The following is a 16,613-nucleotide window of genomic DNA, read 5'->3' as shown; positions in this document are numbered from 1 at the left end:
ACCAAAATGGAAACAAAACACGAACATGATTGGTAGAATGCAATCGAGACCGTGGACCGTGTTTGCCAAGGTTTTCATGTTAGATTCCAATGTCTACCTCAAAAGCTTCCCTCATCAAAATAAATTATAAGCATTTTATAGCTTCTTCATAATGCTTTTACATTAGTTTGCTATAATGTAACATTTTTATTATTTTTTACTTTCTAATTTTGTTTTATTTTACCTTTTAGACAAGATTTTGTACTTCTATATTAATATAAGTTATGTATGAATTTTTTATTTTGTTTTGTTTTACCTTAACTGATTCTTTTTTTCGCCTTTTATCTCTCTCTACCTCCCACCATCTTTTCCCATCTTCTTCCACCTTCCCACAAAATAAAATGCAAATAAAATGAGTGAAAAGTGTAACATTCTTATTTTTTTTTAAATACCTATAATTATTTTATCCTTACTTTAAAAATAAAAATAAGAGTTAAAAAATTTTACATTTTACTTTCTCTAATTAAATTTAAAATAGTTTGTATGTATTTCATTTTGTTAAAGTCTGAATATTGGGAAACAAGTCAAATAATTTTTATGAAATATTGTGACTAACTAAAATGAAAATAATAATAGAAATAATTAATAAAAAGAAAAGAAACAAACATAAAAATACTAATTATATATATATATATATATATATATATATATATATATATATAATAAAAATATTATATAGAGGAAGTAAAAAGAAAAAAATATTGGTTTTGGAATTTTATTGGTTATTCACATTTTTTTCTTGCATTAACCTTTTTCCATAATCTTAAATCCTTGTTTAGTAAACACATATGATCTAGGATGACCATCTAGTTTTGAACTAAATAGAGGCTTTTTTTGTATTTTAGGGTCTCATAGAAGTCAAATTTGTAAATATGGGTCCGTTGATTTTTTTTTTTGTCAAACAGGATCAAGTCGTCGTGGTAGAAGACGACATTACAGGTGAAGTCGTCCTCCATCCGACCGGTTTCTCTTTTGTTTTTTTAGAAAGCAAAGTCGTCATGGGAGACGACAGTTTTAGTTTTAAGAAAAAAGTGAAGTCGTCCTCGTTCGTACATGACAACTTCACTTTTCAGATTTTTTTTCCCTTTTTTTTTCGAAATATTAAGTTTTATTATTATTTTTTTTTCAAAATTTTCAAATTTTATTATTTTTTTTTCAAAATTTTTAGTTTTAATTATTTTTCTTTTTTTTTTCAAAATTTTCAGTTTTAATTATTTTTCCTATTTTTCAAAATTTTCAGTTTTAATTTTTTTTTTCAAAATTTTCAGTTTTCATTATTTAATTTTCAATTTTCATTAATTTCGAAAAAAAAAATCTAAAAAGTGAAGTCGTCATGCACAAGAATGACTTCACTTTTTCCTTACCACTAAAACTGTCGTCTCCCATGACGACTTTGCTTTTTTTTTTTTCTAAAAAAAAAGAAACCGGTCGGGTGGAGGACGACTTCACCTGTAATGTTGTCCTCCACCATGACGACTTAACCCTGTTTAAAAAAGAAAAAATCAACGAACCCATATTTACAAATTTGACTTCTAACGGACCCTTAAATACAAAAAAGCCCTAAATAGATAACATGTCAAATAATAAGATCCATCATTAGTCGGGGAATATTCTAGTAAGAAGGAAAAATTTTAAACCAATTAGATTGAGATCTCCTTGGATATTTTCCTTTAAAAAAATGACAGTTTTCAAGTTGTATTTGATATGAACTCATTTTAAATAAGTTCTTCTAATTTCATCTTTTTGGCTCTTTAAATATTTCCATATTTGAAGAAGTTGTTATGGATCACGTTCCAAATAGTTAATATGAAACTTTTTTTCTATAATTCTTTGATCCTTAAGAAATGAAGAAATTGAATTTGTCATGTTTTTATCTTCATAGACAGCTCCCCTTTTATCACTTTTAAAAAATGAATATATTCTTTTATTCTTCATCAATATACCTGTTTTTTAAAAAATAAGACTAAAAAATAATTTATCATAATCTAATAAAAAATTAAGAGACGTAAAATATAAAGGAAAAATATATGATAATCAAATCACAATTAAAATGTTCATAAAATAAAAATTTCTGTACAAAATGCTCATGAAATAAATTAATAAACTAATATTTCACTATCAAGTGAGACACGAGAGAATTACATTCTTTTTTTATATTTCAAGAATGGAAGAAAACAGATGAGAAATATGAGAAAAATAATAGATTTTTTTCTTCAAAAATAAAAAATAATAATTAACATTAAATGTTATGTTTTATAAAAAAAATAAAAATATTTAATTTAATTATTATTAATTATTAATATATTACCTATAATATAAAAAAATTTCAAAATTTTTTGCGACCATGCCCCTGGTCTCCACAATGCTCCGCGCCACTGTGTCTACGTATTATAATGTAAGTAATTGGATTGGAACAAACAAAAGAGTGACAACCAAGAAAATTCCAAAACCAATAATTTTTCTTCATTTTTACTTTTTTCTTATTCCTCAAAAACTTCCTCTACATAATTTTTTTAATATATAGTTTAATAATTAATATATATATATATATATATATAATTAGTATATTTTTTTGTTTCTTTTCTTTTTATTAATTATTTTTATTTTACTTAATCATAATATTTCATAAAAACTATTTGACTTTTTTTTAATGTTCAGACTTTATCAAAATGAAATATGTACAAAACATTTTAAATTTAATTAGAGAAGGTAAAATGTAAGATATTCTAACTTTATTTTTAAAGTAGGATAAAATAAACATTATAGTTATTTTTTAAAAATAAGTATGTTACACTTTGCGGTCACTTTATTTAGTGGGAAGGTGAAGGGAAATGGAAAAAAGGTGATGGAGGTGAGGTGAAAAGAGAGAAAAAAAAAAGAAACAGTAAAGGTAAAATAAAAAAAATATTAAAAATTCATACACAACTTATATTAACATAGAAGTACAAAATATGGTGAAAGGTAAAATAAAATAAAATTAGAAACTAAAAATAAAATTAAAATGTTACATTATAGCAATCTAATGTAAAGAAGACGCTATAAAATGCTATAATAATTTATTTTGACGAGGGAAGCTTTTGAGGTAGACATTGGAATATAACATGAAAACCTTGGCAAACAAAGTCGATGGTCTCGATTGCATTGGACCAATTATGTTATGTTCGTTTTTTGTTTCCATTTTGGTCTACATCTCAGTCTTCTCCGTATTGGAAGAACTTTCTTCAGGATGTTCAGCCAGATAAGCCTTGTAACTTGCTTCCGTTGGTACAGGATACTTTTTTGATACATCATCGTCTAGGCTGTCTTCTATAATTTTTTTCCAGCAAAACATAAAACAAAATTATGAGTAAATTGGTTGTCTCAACCTAAACAATCAAAAAAGCATTGCATTCCATGTACACAGTATATAGTATACAACACAGAAACATGTTTCAAATTAATTACGTTATGTTAAAAGTCAATATTAACTAACCCCAAAATATTGGGTTTTCGCAGCGGCCTCCGCACCACCATTTGCAGAATTTGGCGGGAAACATGCAAGCAGTGTTACAATAACTGTTGCAGTCTTTTCTTCTTTCCTCTAGGGTCATTACCGCAACAGATGCACCCATCACAAGGCACATCACAAACAATGCAACGTATTTCTCTCCCATTTCACCTTTTTAGTTTTCTTTTACTGCTTCTTGGTAATGGTGGTTTCTTAGTTGTTCCTCCTTCCCTAGTTCCATGCCCTAGTTTTCTAGTAATCATGGACACATATATATATAGCTCCATAAATCACTCCTCAACCGCAAATTATGTCATCGTTCATTGCTAAATTTTGGGATCTTGCTGTTGAGTGTCATGATTTTAATCCAAAGAAACTATATATTTACTAATTTTTGATTTTTCAACCGTCTAAACAATGATTTCGAAAACTGAAAGCAAAATAAAGTTGTGACAAATTTATTTAAAAAAAGCATTGGTAACTTTGTAAAAATTGGAAAATAGTCTTTGAAAAATTATATCTGAGTTCGAAATTGATTAAAAATATCAACAACGTCAATTAAAAAATTAAAAATAAATATTCAGTTAAAAAATATTAATAACTTAAAATATCCCACTTAAAAAAAGAGAAGAATTATAAGATAAGAAAGGATTTAAATTTTTATACATAAATTAAATTAATAGAAGAAACTACATTAATTCTTAAAAATAATGAGAAAAAATTGAGTTAAAAAAAATAGAATAATCAAAACGAATAAAAGACTTACCTATCAGAACTAGATAACTAAATTAAGCTTAATTTTAACAAATACTTTTAATTTAGTTTTTATAAATATTTTTACAATCGAAGTAAAACTAAGGATGATAATGGATGGAGACAAGTTTCATTATTTCATCTCGTCCCAAAATATAAGTTCATTCCATTCCTAACTAATATATATAAAATTTTGTCTAATTTCCATTTCAGTTGGATACTAACATGTTATCATAATATTTTATTATTAATTAATTAATTTTTTGAGATATTAACTTGATTAATAATTTTTAAAAATTTAAAATAATATATATATATATATATATATTATCTAATGTATAATTAATATAACAATAATTATAATTATAATAAAATACGAGTCGAAGGATTGTTATTTAATTCTTCAAATTAAAACTTAAAATTTTGTAGGAACATATAATTATCAGAAGGAAAATATATGATAAATAAATCATATTTAAAAGCTAATTATAAAATAAAATATATAACTTAAGATCTCATTTTATGTTCTTATAAGAAATTTTCAGCCCAAAAATACTTAGAATGTAAGTACTCGAACACAAAAAATGACTATTAAAATTTTTATATTCCAGACATTTTCTGCATATATATATATATATATATATATATATATATATATATATATATATATATATATATTAAGGAACCTGATAAAGAATGTGTCATCGTAAGAAAGAGAAAGGAAGAAAGAGAACGGAAAACCTATTTTTATGCAAGATAATTAGCAAATATATATTTTCTTTGTATTAGACACTTAATAGCCATGACATGATATGCGGTGGAGGAGTCTTTATCCAGCTATATATGTGGCCATCATTATTAGAAAACTAGGGCATAGAACTAGGGAAGGAGGACCATTGCCAACAACCGGTAAAAGAAAACAGAGGAATAAGTAAGAAGGTGAGATGCGAGAGAAATACATTGCATTGTTGTTGCTGCTTTGCCATGTAGTCGCTGCATCTGTTCAAGCAGAGACCTTTGAAGAAAAACGCAGAGGCTGCTACAATTATTGCATTCAAGCTTGCATTTACCCTCAAACTTTCTGCAAGTGGTGGTGTAATGGCCGCTGCAAAAACCCAACATTATGTGGTAATTTAATTTCTATGGATAAGAAAAACACTACCATACCTGATGCACTTTCATCTTCATTTTATTGTTTTATGACTATGCAATGTTCAAGAGGTTAAGTGTGTCTATATCTTAAACATTTCGCATTTTTGTTAAAAGTAAAATCATACACGTCATGATCATTCCTAAAAGTTCTACACGCATGTTCTGAATTTGTCATACAAAGATAAGGTAAGTTAATTAATATTTATATGAATGCCATATTTCACTCTTGCAACTATATATTTTTTGTCTTGCATGGATTTTTGTATCCATTAGTTCAGAATTCAACTGTAATTTTTTAATAATTTGTCAAGTTTCCTTAAAAATGAAGTTTCAGATTTGAATGTGCCTGTGTATGTTTTCTTCAAAAAGAAACTTGATAAATTTAGACTCTCTAATTTAATTGAAATATTTTTGTACGTTTTAGACAGCTTAGCAAAAGATAATGGATCAAATTCAACAGAATATCCTGTACCAACAGAAGAAAACTACCAGAATTATCTTTCCACCCCACCCCCATCCCCACCATCTAATAAGAATGAGGTGCATCCTAAATTGATAGCAGTGGACGAGCCAAACAATGATTTGTAGAATGCAATCGAGCCCATTCGAATCCATAGATGGTGTTTTGCAATTGCATATGTAGCTTAAAAGGTTCTGTCATCAAATAGATGTATATATTTATAATGAAATTCACATTAGCATTGATTGTATTGTCAAAACATTTTTATTTATACAAGTTTCTGTTTCTGGCTTCTTTACTTCATATCATTATATATTTATCAGTTAAGTCAACATCTAGTTTTAACAACACATTTTATGTTAATAAATACATTCTTAGTTCGGGAAGATTAGAGTCGCTTCAAACTTTTTTACCTCAGCTTCTAACTTCTGTCTCATGTCCAAAACAAATTAGTAAAATACAACATATAAATGCTAAATTTATTTATTCTTAATACAAAAGTAGTGCTCAAGTTATTACAGTTACATAACCGGATACTTTCGTCGCTCGGTATGAACTGTTGCACCGTAGAGTTTAGTTGATGGCCATATTTAGTGGAGAGCGCCTAATATTGAAGACAAAGGAACATTTCTTCCGTGTCTCCCTCTTTCCTTCTGCTGAGGCTGCGCAGCCACAAAATATGATTCTCTCTTCTTCTTTATTAGCTTCTCCACATCCTCACCACTCCCCGGAAACGCAACCTCGAACACTTGTCGTGGTATCTCGCTAATCACATTGTCTTTCTCCCCTTCAATTTTTCAATCACGCATTACCAATTGTAAATAAACAACCTCATAAAACAAACAATAGCAGTAGCAGTATATTGAAATTTATATGCCATATATATACCTGCAAGGAAGTTCCTCTGGTTATTCTCAGCATTGATACCGAAAGCAAAGAAATTCAGATTGGAGGTAGCGTTGATGGCAACTGGATAAGCTGCTGGGATTACAAATACATCGTTTTTGGACAACTCAGTTCTATACTTCTGCACTTCTTGCTGCTTCTGTTGTTGTTGTTCTGTCAGGCCAACAAGTTCAATGTTTGCTTCGCCCTTATTAACCACTAGTATGACTATGGCCTTAGAATTGTAGTGTGGCAGAAGAAGACCTCCCTAAATATGGTAGCAAAAAAAAACAGAAAAAAACATCATTCTCAACAGAACTCAACTTGTCCAGTTCTGTTAATCAATAAGGTTTTTGCGCTTACCTTGTTGATATCCACATAATCGAGGAAGATATTTAATTCCCGAAGATGGGGATTTTTCTCTGGGGTGATCTCATAAAACGCGCCAAACTTGTTGGAGTAGATTGGGTTGGAGCTTCTCAAGTCAAATGGTTTATATTCGAAGGAATTGATTTTGCTTGAACTGGATTCGGCACTTCTACTCAGTTCCCGAATCTTTTCATTTGACAGTTCCACAATCACTCCCTCTTGCTGCCTCTGCCGCAGCCTCTCCTCTCCAAACAGAACCTCGCTTATATCCTCGAATTTGCTCTATAAAATTAAGCAAATACGTAATGGTAATTTTATATAGTGCGACATTTAGACAAACCAGAAAGTGGGAATTTAATTAGATGATGCCTTGATTACGTACATCGAAGGAGGCCTCTAAAATATCCTCGCTGAACCCTTGCAGGTAGGACTGTTGTTCTTGGGTGCTAGATAGGAAGAAATTCTAGAGAAAGGAGAAGTATTGATCTTCACATTTGGAAACAGATTAAAAGATGAATTGATTGATCAGTTTATAAAAGAAAAGACAATACCTCAAATTTGCCAGGTTTGTTAACGGGTATGGCCAGTTTAATCACTCTGAGATTTTTGTTTCTCTCTGGATTAACCAAATAGAAAGTGGTTCCAGCAGGAATTATTTGGGCATAACCAGGGTCAAGGTAGTAGGGATCTCTGTTGTCGGGTTCCATGAAGTTAATTAAGGCTCTCCCTGTAATTAGAAAATTGACTACAATTGTTTATACAAGAAGCAAGCGATGAAATTTAATCAGAAGTAGTAAGTAATTACTGACCGCTAAGGACGAGGAGGAGGAAATCAGCGTCTGCATGGTGAGGGAGAAGAAGGGTGTGGGGTCTGGACTCGAACTCCACAACACGGTAGTCTCGAAGGTTCTGAAGCTGTGTGGAGCTTCGTTGGTCAAAGCTCTGAAGGATACGGATGTGACCGTGTTGGTTCTTGAAAAGAGTGCGGAATCTATTCGACATGAAGTGAAAAGGGTTGGTCTGTGTTTGTGAGTCTGAGTCTGGGAAACCTCGATCTTCTTCTACCTCTTCCCATGTCTCCTTCTTCTCACGTCTCCGGTATTTCTCTCCCTTTTTCCTCTCCCTCTCTCTCCTTTCCTCCTCCTTCTTCCTCTCCCTCTCTCTCATTTCCTCCTCCATCTCCCTCTCCCTCTGCCTCACCCTCGCCCTCTCTTCGGGATCTTCACGACGACGCCATCCTTTCCATTGTTCTTCTTCACGCTCATGCTCTCTTGTGTGTGGAGGAGGAAATGGACGCGGCTCTTCTTTTTCCTCTTCCTTCCTCTCGCGCCTCCTCTCCTCGTGTGATGGGTGGGGGTCAGGAACAATCGTTCTTTCTTCTTCCTCTTCTTTCTCCCCACGCTCAGAAACGTGCTTGCAACGAAGCTGGCATTTTTGTACCCTGGACGCATCTTTCTCGCTCTCGCATGTCTGCACACATTTGCTCCGACTCGGCTTCTCCGATAATGAGACAGAAACTGATGCTAGGAAAACAATTCCCAGCACCAGGAACAAAGGAAACCGTGATCTCATCGCAGTAGTGTATGTAGCAACCGCTTAAATTGTTGCACTCGCTTTCATTGATGAGAACACGGAGTTATGTTACGGGTATTTATAGTTATATTATACAATAGAAGACTCTTAGTTAGCTTGCATGCACATTTTGCCACGGGAGGTTGCAGGTTGACGTGTGTCCACTTGAGCAAAGTTGAGCTGGCAGAAGAAACATAGGTTTTGGGATTTGTTCGCATTGGCTTGAACTTATAAACAATGATAGAAGTCACCGTTTTCGTAAGAGAAGTTTATTGGTTACTGAGGATGATTTACTCATATAGAAATATTGAAAAAGAGGTATGTAATCTGAGATGATGAGTCATTTGAATGTGAAGGTGAACAGCTACGTGTTGTTGTGCATGGCATTTGGGTGCAGTCCTTTCCTTTTGGATATATATGGGTTCGGCGACCTTGAACAGCTGGTGGATAAAGAAAAGGAAGTGAAGGTGACAATGGAGAAGATATACACTAAACACAACTGATAAGAACAGATTACTGTCATCAAACTCATTGCAAAGAATGCCGTTCAAAACCCACATGGAATTGGGACACATAATAACTACGTACATACCTGTAACATGATGCTGTAAGAATAAAGGTTGATTATTGAAGAATAATTATCTCTCAGACATGTCCTAAACATACACGCCATATTGAAAAAAAAAAAAACGAAAAATAACAAATGTAGCAAATATTATAATAGATATTACAAAATATCTAGATTAATTATTATAACAAAATAATTTTTTTTAACTTACCGTTGAATATTAAAAACATTAAAAGTATTACTAAGTTAATTTTTTTAATTACTATAAATAACACATCGTTATTGCCATTTGATATAATAAATGTTTTATTTATTTTAAATATTTTAAGGTGTATTTACAGACACATTAAAAAAATACACGAAAGAGTATTGTTGATCATGTTGCATTATTCAGGAAAGTTGCATTATATAAAAATATGCACGAGTTTCTTTTCTTTTAGTCCTATATCTTTTGTTTTCACTAAGGTAAGTCGAAAAATTTATAACAAGTGTAACAACCCAAATTTCTCTTATAATATATATTTATCAAGTATTTAATAATCATAAAGTCTATGATATATTAATAAATGAAGATAAACGGATTCATATTACAATTTTAAAAGTTAGACCACATCATATTTCCGAAATATATTCAAAATAAAGTTATAAGTACTTTAAAACATAAAATAGAAAATTAATACAATTTTTTTTAAATTATCTAAGATGTTCCTATATTAATCTTTCGGTTTTTCATTCTAGCTCCAACTCCAGTATTATTATCACCCTCAAGTCCTAAGATGCTCTCATATATAAAAATATACGATCGTCCTATTAGAAAAGAAAGAATAAATACGCAAATGCAAGGTAAGCTAATGCATAAAAAATGATAAGCAATAATATACCAAAAATAGTAAAAGATCAAACTAATTATGAATAATATTTTATAGAAAATAAACTTTTGAATCATCATATCTCCTTTCTCCATATATTACTACACAAATATTCACTCACCGACTATTCTCTTTAAATAGACCAACATAATAATTTACATAATACATTTAAAAGAATAAGCTTAATATGAAAACAGTAATAACTTATAATAAAGATTATCAAAACAAATCTTTGCTAGAAATCAATCATTAACTTGTTTTTTTTTTCTATTTACACAACTTCATTACTTAATTCCAATAACTCATTCAACAATACATCTCATTACACGAACCAACAAAAAATGCAATTAGTTTACATTCATCAATTCAAATAGGTATCACCTCACATGGATCAACCCAATGATTCAAACAAACATCATTCCAAAGGGAATTAACAACAAAATAAATATTGACTCTGCTTCTGGAAGACTAGTGTATTAAATGGATTCATGTCCAGTCATGACAAGGTTAACCTCACTAGTTCCCTGAGTATGATCATCTTTCATATCATAGGTGAAGTCTCCTTCGACTCTCACCACCTAGTTATCTTCTTCTATGTGAGTTAGATACTACTAGAGTCAGAATAATCTCTTTTAGCAAATTAACTTCAATATGTTTTGACTGATCCTGGAGTAGAAATTCTCTTTGGAAATAACTAATTTAAACTACTATATCATAACAAAATTTCTCAAAGAAACATATATCGATGATTTCAATCCAATCATGATTTCAAATCGAGACATGAAAGCATCATTATAGATTTCTCTAACATAAAATCTTTAAATTCTAGAAATTTTTTGAAAAAATGCTTTTGTAATTGTTTACACTTGACATGTAATCGATTACTAGAGAAGATAACATATGTATACATATCCATAATTAGCTCATCAATCAAACAGAATCTCAAAATCACAGATTCTAACTATGTAACCCAAATCAAATAATGCCAAAATAATTTCATAAATTTTTCAATAATAAATACCTAAATAAACTTCATATTCCTTAATAATTCAATTCCTCATATCATCTATAGTTTCAGCCCCACTTGGGAACTTCACATTACAAACCTAAAAATTCCTTCCTCTCACAAATCTTTAACTTTCTCTAGATAGTTGAATAGAAGAGAAACTATATATCCAAGAAACAAAAATCTCGTTAGGATAATTTTTTTTTAAAATTGTTCTAATACCATGTGACTAGTGAACTTTAAGTTTAATTCAACTCAACAAAATTAACTTGGAAGGTGAGGTTTACACCCACTTATATACTATAAAATTGTCTTATCTCTCATCGATGTAAGACTTCCAACCATAATTGTAACAAATTATTTAGGAAAAAAACTCTTCTTAGAGGTACATGAGAAAGTTTTTCTGATAATAACATTCACATAATCATGGACCCATTAAGTAATGTTCAAGTGTTGAGCAAAAGTTTTTCCTTCAATAATAAAAGAAGGGCAAATTACTTTTCCAAGTCACATAATGGACCCATTAAGTAATGTTCAAGTGTTGAGCAAAAGTTTTTCCTTCAATAATAAAAGAAGGGCAAATTACTTTTCCAAGTCACATAAAGCTTGGTTGATACTTGGCACAAAAAAAGCTGGGTCATTTTCATCATCCAAGAATAAGTTACATGTTGAAAAATCATACTGTTCGTGGAGTTCCTCCCTTGACAGAAAAATTTAGTTGAATGTAACAGTTGTGAACCATCTAGTATTGAAGAAGTTGCATGGAAGGAGAAGTGACTAGCTGCAATGCCTAAGGAGTTGTAAATGATTTAGAGAAATCAAACATGGGAGTTGGTTTTGAGACCACGTGATAGAAATGTCATTGGTTTAAAATAGTTGTTGAGAACAAAGTTCAAATCCTGATTGCTCTATAACCAAACACTAAGCTATGTTGTAAAGAGCTACTCTCAAATATTTGAAGTTGCCTATTGAGATACATCTGCAGTATATTATACTTATACAATAAGGCTACTAATTGTCATTGTAACACAAATCGGTGGCAAGTATTTATGACATCAAATCAACCTTCCTCGATAGAAGAACGAGACCTTTCTTTGTCAAAGAAAGAGATTCTTAAAAGAAAAATAACCTGATGAGTGAAAAACAATGAACTCCTATGAATAAGGAGAAGTTCATATGAGTTGCTAATAAAGTTGCAGTTAATTTTAGAAACCTGATTAAGTGTCTAAAATCTTATTTCCATGAAGCTTGTTGTTAGGATTCATATGCACTATGTGAGTAAACAGTGCTTGAAAGCAACAAAGAAAGTGATAAGATACACCAAACGTATTATCAATTATGGAGTCAAGTATTGCAAGATACAAGTCTATAGTAATTGGGAAGGTAGCTTGGTAGATATGAAAAATAAATCAGGTACTGTTTTAGTACTGGTTCAAGTGCTTTTTCTTAGTAGCTGAAGCAGAATTTTTAGTTAGCAAATTTTATTGATGATCAAGCAGTGATTTCAACCTCACATGAGGTTGTATTTCATGAACAGTTTAATATTAATTTATTTTATTTCAAAGAACTGAAAAAAATAAATATAACACTGGTTGGTTATACAACTGAAGACCAAGGTGACTCTTTCCAACCACCTCGTTGCAGAGGCTACAAGCGGATACCATGGGGAACCTCGTTTCCATTCCTTCTTCGTTTTCTCTTTTATCTTTTGTGAGCATCTATTAGCTTTTGTAACTGATTTTTTTTTTAGAAGAATAAGATATATTTGATATTAAAGCCTTTTCTTATTTAATAAATTAATAAATGAGTCATATATAACTCAGATATTTCACTTAAAAGCAAATTACGTAAGTATGTTGGTAACCATAACAAATTAGCAAGCACAGAGCAGACAGTCGAAGGACGTAAAACACAAGCATCATATGAAGGCTCAATTTATTCATTATTTATGGTAGAAAAAGCCATGTGGAGCTCTACTTATTTTTGTTACATCATCCGACACCTTCATTCCACACTCACTGTGAGCTCTCTCACTTGTATCTTACTAGAAACTTATTCAGTAGAGAGTGTCCAAAATAGAAGATAATGGACCCTTTCTTCCCTTACGATCCTCCTCCCTTTGCTGTTGCTCAGGCTGTGCATCCGTAAAGTGGGAATCACTCTGCTTGTTTATCAACTTCTCAACCTTCTCACCAGATGCAGGGAAGGTAACATCCAACACCTCTGTAGGTATCTCGCTCATCACATTGTCTTCCTCACCTTCAATTTTTCAATCACACGTTACCAATTGTAAATTAAACAACTTCCAATTCAAGAATAAAACAAACAAGATCGACCAGATATACCTGCAAGGAAGTTCCTCTGGTTGTTCTCAGCATTGATACCGAAAGCAATGAAATTTAGATTGGAGGTTGCGGTGATGGCAACTGGATAAGATGCTGGGATAACAAATACATCGTCTTCAGACACCTCAGCTCTATACCTCTGCACTTCCCAGCTTTCCTCTTGCTGCTGCTGTTGCTGTTCTCTTTGCCCAACAAGTTCAATATTTGCTTCTCCTTTATTAACCACTAGTATCACTATGGCCTTTGAATTGTAGTTGGGCATAAGAAGACCTCCCTAAATTTGTTAACAAACAAATATATCTATGTAATTATAATTCCCATACTCATGTTTTCTAACTAAACAAATAATATGTAGAACTCAACAACGGAGTTTGATTCTACGGTTTTCTTCGAATTTACCTCTTTCATATCCACAGAAGTGAGGAACACATCCAAGTCTCGAAGCTGGGGGTTTTTCTCCGGGGTGATCTCATGCAACCTTCCAAACTTGTTGGAATAGATAGGTTTTTGGCTTCTCAGGTTGAATGGTTCATTTTGGGAGGAAAGGGATTTCTTTGAAGTAGATTTAGCATGCTTCATCAGTTCCCGAATCTGTTCCCTTTTAAGTTGCACAATCACTCCTTCTTGCTGACTCTCCTCGTCTTGCTGTTGCTGTTCCTCCTCTCCAAACAGAACCCTGTTTATCTCCTTGTAGTCACTCTAAAAAAATCATGCAAATAAAGATAATGATATCATTCAAGAGGTGTGACATTTAGACAAACAACTGGCTTAATGGAAACGCAAATATATTCTTGCTTACACCGAAAGAGGCCTCTAGAATATTCTTGCTGAATCCTTGCAAGTAGGATTGTTGGGCTTCTGTGCTAGATAGGAAAAAGTCCTACAGGCCAAGCATTTATCATCTCATGTGAAGAAAAATTTACAAGTTAGAATAAAAAAAAAAATAGTTCGGAAAGCAGTACTTGAAATCTGTGAGGGTTGTTAACGGGTACGGCGAGTTTGACTATTCTGAGATTCTCGTTGTCGTCAGGGTTAACCAAAAAGAAAGTGGTTCCTGCAGGGATCTTCTGAGCATGGCCTTGCTCAAGAATGTAGGAGTCTCTGCCGTCAGGGTTCACCAAGGTGAGTATGGCTCTCCCTGTAATTAACGAATTGATTACAATCAATGGTGCAGGAGAAAGAAAGTGTGATGATTGTGAGTGAGTAGCGATTAGTTGATTACTTACCATTAAGGACAACTAGGAGGAAATCGGCATCAGCATGGTGAGGAAGAAGGAGGGTGTTGGGTTTGGACTTGAACTCTACAACACGGTAGTTTTCAAGATTCTGAATTTGTTTGGAGCGTTGGTCGAACCTCTGGAGGACACGAAGGTGACCATATTGGTTTCTGAATAGAGTGTGGAACCACCTGTCAGAGTCGAAGTAGAAGGGGTTATTTTGTCCTCTTGGTTCCGACTCTTCTTGGCTCTCTTGGTGCTCCCGGTGTACAATGCCGAAGGAGACAGAAAGTGATGCCAGGAAAAGAACTCCCAGCAACAGCGAAACCCTTGCTCTCAGCATAGTGTAGTAGTATTGAATATAAGTTGGGTGGGGGTATTAGAGTAGTGTAGTACTCTTGATGGATGATGAATGAAGTGAGGGATGTTAGGGGTATTTATAGGTATTATATAAGAGAGAAGGTCCTTGGAACATGCATGGAGATTTGGGCATGGGATGACACGCATATGCAGAAGTTGACGTGTGTAGAAGTGAAGAAATTGAGGTGGCGGAAGAGAATGAATAGGTATAGATGTGGTTGTGGTGATGATGGAAGTAGGCTCAGTAGCATATTGGCTGTGTGTGGAGTAAAAAACAAGAAGTGTATTAGGTGTTTGGGTTGAGAAGGTGAGACTTGAAGTGGATTTTGAGTACGTGTTGGTGTGCATGGCATTTTGTCATACACGTACGCCGCATCTTGATCGGCCAAGGGTGTGATTGAACCGAGGTGCGGTTGCCTTTGTCTCTATTTTGTGAACTTGGACATGGTTTTTGAAAGGATACAGTGGTTTTTTCTTTTTTTTTTGTTGTCTTTGCATCAGTCTCATTTCTTTGGATTTTTCTTGCCATGCAACCATATGATCCAAGGGAAGAATTTACTGGATTGTGTTATACGTGGCTCAGTACACTGAATTGACAGTAACTCAAGCCGTTGAAATCATTCATATACAAATAGACGAACGCGAGTACGAGGTAAGCACAATGATTATTCGCTGTTAAAAAATAATCATCATTGATCAAATATTTATATACTTGCCAGATAAAAAAAAAAAAAAAAGTGGAGAAAAATTATAAATTTTAGTTGTTAATTTTTAAAGCTAGACCGTATTAATCTAAAATTTAATTTTCGCTGGGCTGCTTTTTTTTTCTTTCATCCTTCAAGACATAAAACTTCAAGACATAAAACTAAAGTTTAGAAATAAAATTTTCACCGGCTCTTTACAAATTTCGTTTTTCTAAAGTTTTAGGAGTTAAAATACAAACCTAATTTTTTTAAATCAAGTTATAAGTGCCGAAATTATCAAGATTGTCAACAAAATAGTTACTTATCAACAATCAGAACCTTAAAATATTTAATGTAGGCAAAACTTCTAATAGCATATATGTTTATATTTGTTAAATATATAGGAAATAAACTATTATTTTCTATTATTTCCTATTGCAGAAGTCCGTCATGGTGAAGACCTAGGGTGACTAACTGTCATACATGGGGCAGCCATGGGCTATTCTTAGGAAATTAAAGGTAATTAATAGTAAATTTTAGATTAACGATAAGCATTGAGCTTGCGCCTTGGTCAGAATAATGAAGCTCAAGGAAGGCCGGGGCTTTCGTCCGGTATGATGAATTCTCAGTTAAAGGGTTTTTAAAGAGAATTACGTTTGTGTTAGGAATATTATATAAGATTAAAGACCTATAATTCTATTGTCTTCAAATTTTGGATTAAAAGTAGTGTCAAATACCTTATATATGTAATACAAATGTCATATATATTAAATAACAATCTCTGGATGACTATAATCCATATGATAAAAAATAGGGTTAAATACGTTTTTGGTCCCTCAAGTTTCAGT

The 16,613-nt window shown here is 32.1% G+C and overlaps 2 protein-coding genes and 1 long non-coding RNA gene across 3 annotated transcripts; all 3 read right to left on the bottom strand.

Moving 5' to 3' along the window:
• Nucleotides 1-2,944: 2,944 nt before the first annotated feature.
• Nucleotides 2,945-4,505, bottom strand: LOC114189464 (uncharacterized). The gene is made up of 2 exons (XR_014996443.1): nt 3,512-4,505; nt 2,945-3,345 (listed from the first exon to the last, which is right to left on the bottom strand). It is a non-coding gene; the product is annotated as an uncharacterized LOC114189464 (long non-coding RNA).
• A 1,839-nt stretch (nt 4,506-6,344) lies between these two features.
• Nucleotides 6,345-8,784, bottom strand: LOC114192153 (beta-conglycinin beta subunit 1-like). Its single transcript, XM_028081776.2, has 6 exons — nt 7,955-8,784; nt 7,697-7,872; nt 7,528-7,608; nt 7,140-7,427; nt 6,780-7,044; nt 6,345-6,678 (listed from the first exon to the last, which is right to left on the bottom strand). The coding sequence occupies exons 1-6, from the start codon at nt 8,715-8,717 to the stop codon at nt 6,482-6,484; spliced, it is 1,770 nt and encodes a 589-aa protein (XP_027937577.1). The 5' UTR covers nt 8,718-8,784; the 3' UTR covers nt 6,345-6,481.
• A 4,294-nt stretch (nt 8,785-13,078) lies between these two features.
• Nucleotides 13,079-15,142, bottom strand: LOC114192156 (beta-conglycinin beta subunit 1). Its single transcript, XM_028081779.2, has 6 exons — nt 14,732-15,142; nt 14,468-14,643; nt 14,305-14,385; nt 13,905-14,204; nt 13,506-13,779; nt 13,079-13,419 (listed from the first exon to the last, which is right to left on the bottom strand). Exons 1-6 carry the CDS (start codon nt 15,063-15,065, stop codon nt 13,217-13,219), a joined length of 1,368 nt encoding a protein of 455 aa, XP_027937580.1. The 5' UTR covers nt 15,066-15,142; the 3' UTR covers nt 13,079-13,216.
• Between the last annotated feature and the right edge of the window lie 1,471 nt (nt 15,143-16,613).

This window comes from Vigna unguiculata, chromosome 7 (genome assembly GCF_037176805.1).
Source record: "Vigna unguiculata cultivar grain cowpea cultivar isolate G323 ecotype 2 chromosome 7, ASM3717680v1, whole genome shotgun sequence".
NCBI lineage: Eukaryota > Viridiplantae > Streptophyta > Magnoliopsida > Fabales > Fabaceae > Vigna > Vigna unguiculata.
Note: the sequence above shows the minus strand (reverse complement) of the source record. Positions and strands in the feature narration are given on the sequence as shown.

Excerpts from the sequence above, each read along its gene's own strand:
- LOC114192153 (XM_028081776.2), bottom strand. The coding sequence starts at position 8,717 with ATGAGATCACGGTTTCCTTTGTTCCTGGTGCTGGGAATTGTTTTCCTA. Across the intron at positions 7,873-7,954 it reads CCTCCTCCTCGTCCTTAGCG|GGAGAGCCTTAATTAACTTC; the intron begins GTCAGTAATTAC and ends TTCTAATTACAG. Across the intron at positions 7,428-7,527 it reads TTTTAGAGGCCTCCTTCGAT|AGCAAATTCGAGGATATAAG; the intron begins GTACGTAATCAA and ends TTAATTTTATAG.
- LOC114192156 (XM_028081779.2), bottom strand. The coding sequence starts at position 15,065 with ATGCTGAGAGCAAGGGTTTCGCTGTTGCTGGGAGTTCTTTTCCTGGCA. Across the intron at positions 14,644-14,731 it reads CCTCCTAGTTGTCCTTAATG|GGAGAGCCATACTCACCTTG; the intron begins GTAAGTAATCAA and ends CGTTAATTACAG. Across the intron at positions 14,205-14,304 it reads TTCTAGAGGCCTCTTTCGGT|AGTGACTACAAGGAGATAAA; the intron begins GTAAGCAAGAAT and ends TGATTTTTTTAG.